Consider the following 4,302-nt stretch of genomic DNA (forward strand, 5'->3'; position numbering starts at 1 on the left):
GGCCTTTAACCTGGCAGGTTTATTCACAACACTGGACTTGGCAGTTAACTAAATTATTTTTATTTTTAAGTCTCCTCCTTAGTAGTAAATCAGCTTTTGAATGGGAGTTATAGACTTGGGATTTCATATTGAGAAGTGTGTTTTAAATTTTATTAAAGAGGTTTATTTTTCCATGTCATTAGCGCTCATTTTAAAGTCAGATTTCCACGGTCGTCTTGTGTTTTTTGGGGAGTTTATAAAATGGCGGCCGGGGGGTTGAAATGCTACTTGGCAAAGAGGGGAGTGGTCACATCCGGGTTTGTTTAAAAAACCGTTCGTATTCTCTGGTTGTGAACCGCCAAAAAGGGCTGCTGAGAATCCCAAAACATGTCCTTATATGGTAATATCGAAAGAACGCAGCGCCACTCTCCTTTGTCTGGAGGGCGCAGTGCGGTGTCCACCTAGCGGTCAGAACGCGTCATTACAACCTGCCAGGAAGGCAGGACGTGTTGCGTCATGTCGTCACAGGGCTCTTATACGGAAGTGTTTCTTAAGGGTGGCGCTGTGCGGAAGTGTTGAGGGGGTAACGCAGTTTTTTTTTTTACCCTCTTCTCAAACGTCTGTCTTTGTAGCCTTTGTTTGTATTTTTTACATACTTTTTTTTTTTTTTTTGCAGTTCAAAATGGAAGATGAAATCGCCGCACTGGTTGTTGACAACGGATCCGGTATGTGCAAAGCCGGATTCGCCGGAGATGACGCGCCTCGGGCTGTCTTCCCCTCCATCGTCGGGCGTCCCAGGCATCAGGTGAGGAACAAGTGGTTTTTGACCCGGAAATGGACCCGGAAATGGACCTGTTATTGCTAATGCCTAAATGTAAACTAATCTCATATGATTGGCTTTGGGACATTTTGAACTGAAAATTACATATGGTTCTAGTTTGATTTGTCTGTTTATTATTAATTTGAGGCCTAGTGACTAGAATAGAGATGAACATCCCATAGATCACATCCCTGAGAAGTGGCTACATACAACTAGCCTTCTGCACCTCAATGCAGTCAGACTTAATATTGAGGACACTGCAAACTATATATATATTAATCACACACACTAACCCCATCCAATCCAGTAGTTGGTATGCTAGCCGTTTCCTAGCTAGCGTCTGTATATACTAACCCCATCCAATCCAGTAGTTGGTATGCTAGCCGTTTCCTAGCTAGCGTCTGTATATACTAACCCCATCCAATCCAGTAGTTGGTATGCTAGCCGTGTCCTAGCTAGCGTCTGTATATACTAACCCCATCCAATCCAGTAGTTGGTATGCTAGCCGTTTCCTAGCTAGCGTCTGTATATACTAACCCCGTCCAATCCAGTAGTTGGTATGCTAGCCGTGTCCTAGCTAGCGTCTGTATATACTAACCCCATCCAATCCAGTAGTTGGTATGCTAGCCGTGTCCTAGCTAGCGTCTGTATATACTAACCCTGTCCTGTTTTCAGGGAGTGATGGTTGGGATGGGCCAGAAGGACAGCTACGTGGGAGACGAGGCTCAGAGCAAGAGGGGTATCCTGACTCTGAAGTACCCCATCGAGCACGGCATCGTCACCAACTGGGACGACATGGAGAAGATCTGGCATCACACCTTCTACAACGAGCTGAGAGTGGCTCCAGAGGAGCACCCCGTCCTGCTCACAGAGGCCCCCCTCAACCCCAAAGCCAACAGGGAGAAGATGACCCAGGTATGTGTCAACTCACCTCTACGGTTCCTTCTGCTCTTCGGTTCTGCCTTGTCTTTCCTCACGCTCCTCTTCCCCTCCTCCAGGCCGTCTCTTCTGAAAGCTGATTTGTCTCATCTCTCTAGAAGCTCCAGGTCTTTCCTCCTTTCTGTGTTCTGCACCTTGCTGGCCTTAATGATGCCTGTTATGGCGTGTAGAGATAGTGACGGCACTTTAATGATTGCATTCATTCTAACAATAAGACTGGCCCTCTGCTAGCTGAGTTACCATAGCAACACTAGCGCTTACAGGGGGTCTGTTTCGACCTACAGTGGGGTTGACTGCTGTGTTTCTGAACGGGTTCTTCACTAACTTTACTCCTCGACTCACTAGCGCATGTTCCTCTGACTGATCTTGAACCTTGACACTCATCCCCCTCTACTCTGGTCCTCATCCCCCTCTACTCTGGTCCTCATCCCCCTCTACTCTGGTCCTCATCCCCCTCTACTCTGGTCCTCATCCCCCTCTACTCTGGTCCTCATCCCCCTCTACTCTGGTCCTCATCCCCCTCTACTCTGGTCCTCATCCCCCTCTACTCTGGTCCTCATCCCCCTCTACTCTGGTCCTCATCCCCCTCTACTCTGGTCCTCATCCCTCTCTACTCTGGTCCTCATCCCCCTCTACTCTGGTCCTCATCCTTGACACTGGTCCTCATCCCTCTCTACTCTGGTCCTCATCCCTCTCTACTCTGGTCCTCATCCCTCTCTACTGTGGTCCTCATCCCTCTCTACTGTGGTTTTATAGCACCTTGAGACTCATCCCTCTCTACTGTAGTCCTCCAGCACCGTGGCTCATCCCGCTCTTCTCTCCCCTCCAGATCATGTTTGAGACCTTCAACACCCCTGCCATGTACGTGGCCATCCAGGCCGTGTTGTCCCTGTACGCCTCCGGCCGTACCACCGGTATCGTCATGGACTCCGGTGACGGTGTGACCCACACAGTACCCATCTACGAGGGCTACGCTCTGCCCCACGCCATCCTGCGTCTGGATCTGGCCGGCCGCGACCTCACAGACTACCTGATGAAGATCCTGACGGAGCGCGGCTACAGCTTCACCACCACGGCCGAGAGGGAAATCGTACGAGACATCAAGGAGAAGCTGTGCTACGTGGCGCTGGACTTTGAGCAGGAGATGGGCACCGCTGCCTCCTCTTCCTCTCTGGAGAAGAGCTACGAGCTGCCTGACGGACAGGTCATCACCATCGGCAACGAGAGGTTCCGCTGCCCAGAGGCCCTCTTCCAGCCCTCCTTCCTCGGTGAGTTTCAACTAAACACTCAGAATCGTCGCTAGAGGTCAGATGTGTCGTCGCCAGCCGGCAGCAGTCTTGTGAGCAGCGTAACGACGGCCATTTTGTCTCCTCTCTCTCTCTCTCCAGGTATGGAGTCTTGCGGTATCCACGAGACCACCTACAACTCCATCATGAAGTGTGACGTGGACATCCGTAAGGACCTGTACGCCAACACGGTGCTGTCCGGAGGAACCACCATGTACCCCGGCATCGCTGACAGGATGCAGAAGGAGATCACCTCTCTGGCCCCCTCAACCATGAAGATCAAGGTGAGAATCACTACAGTCCACTGTCATGTCCCTTTATGAAGGCTACACAAGAACTACCAACTAGGACTAAATACCAGTCATCTAATCGGATGGCCTGGCAACACCAGTATACCTGTTCTCACTACTATTAGGCTTAGTTAACAGTCCCTTATAAAGATCACTAATACACCGTTATTACATTAGTCTAACACTGTAAAAATCAACCGCGTCAGGCCTTTAAACAGCAATACAATGCTTAACTTAGTATCCAGTAGACTGATCTGAAGTCCTGTCCCCTACCTTTAGTTTAACTCTCTGCTGCCACCATGTGGTCGGATGTTAGTACTGCAGTCAAACCCATGTTAATTTAACCCCACTGTGTGGTCAGATGTTAGTACTGCAGTCAGACCCATGTTAATTTAACCCCACTGTGTGGTCAGATGTTAGTACTGCAGTCTAACCCATGTTAATTTAACTCTCTGCTGCCACCATGTGGCCGGATGTTAGTACTGCAGTCAGACCCATGTTAATGTAACCCTCTCTCCTCTCCAGATCATCGCCCCTCCAGAGCGTAAATACTCCGTCTGGATCGGAGGCTCCATCTTGGCTTCTCTCTCCACCTTCCAGCAGATGTGGATCAGCAAGCAGGAGTACGACGAGTCTGGTCCCTCCATCGTCCACCGTAAATGCTTCTAAACAGACTGTACCCATCCCAAACGACCGACCCAGCCACCCGACTTACCACTTCAGCTCTGCCACCAGACACACCACCCAGAGAGAGAGAGGGGGCCGCGGAGTGAGCCCAGACCCAGCTTCTCAGTCTCATTGGCATGGCTTCTCTTATTTTGGCGCTTTTTCTTTTGACTCAGGATCTGTGAAAAACAAAAAATATATACACACAAAACTGGAACGGTGACACAATGGATTAAAGGTTTTTAAAGAGTTAAAAACAAAAAACAAAAAAATGTAAAGGACCCCTGAGATTCTATCATGCAGCTGAGGACTTTAAAAAACA

The 4,302-nt window shown here is 49.3% G+C and overlaps 1 protein-coding gene across 1 annotated transcript in view; it reads left to right on the top strand.

The window, feature by feature from the left end:
• The window catches only part of LOC124018126 (actin, cytoplasmic 1), a 5,172-nt gene extending 870 nt beyond the window's left edge, over positions 1 to 4,302 (top strand). The window contains exons 2-6 of the mRNA XM_046333400.1: positions 656 to 784; positions 1,475 to 1,714; positions 2,568 to 3,006; positions 3,127 to 3,308; positions 3,840 to 4,302. Coding sequence (XP_046189356.1) covers positions 662 to 784; positions 1,475 to 1,714; positions 2,568 to 3,006; positions 3,127 to 3,308; positions 3,840 to 3,983 — 1,128 coding nt within the window. The 5' untranslated portion in view covers positions 656 to 661 and the 3' untranslated portion in view covers positions 3,984 to 4,302. The remainder of the gene's footprint in view (positions 1 to 655; positions 785 to 1,474; positions 1,715 to 2,567; positions 3,007 to 3,126; positions 3,309 to 3,839) is intronic.

This window comes from Oncorhynchus gorbuscha, unplaced genomic scaffold (genome assembly GCF_021184085.1).
Source record: "Oncorhynchus gorbuscha isolate QuinsamMale2020 ecotype Even-year unplaced genomic scaffold, OgorEven_v1.0 Un_scaffold_396, whole genome shotgun sequence".
Taxonomy (NCBI): Eukaryota; Metazoa; Chordata; class Actinopteri; order Salmoniformes; family Salmonidae; genus Oncorhynchus; species Oncorhynchus gorbuscha.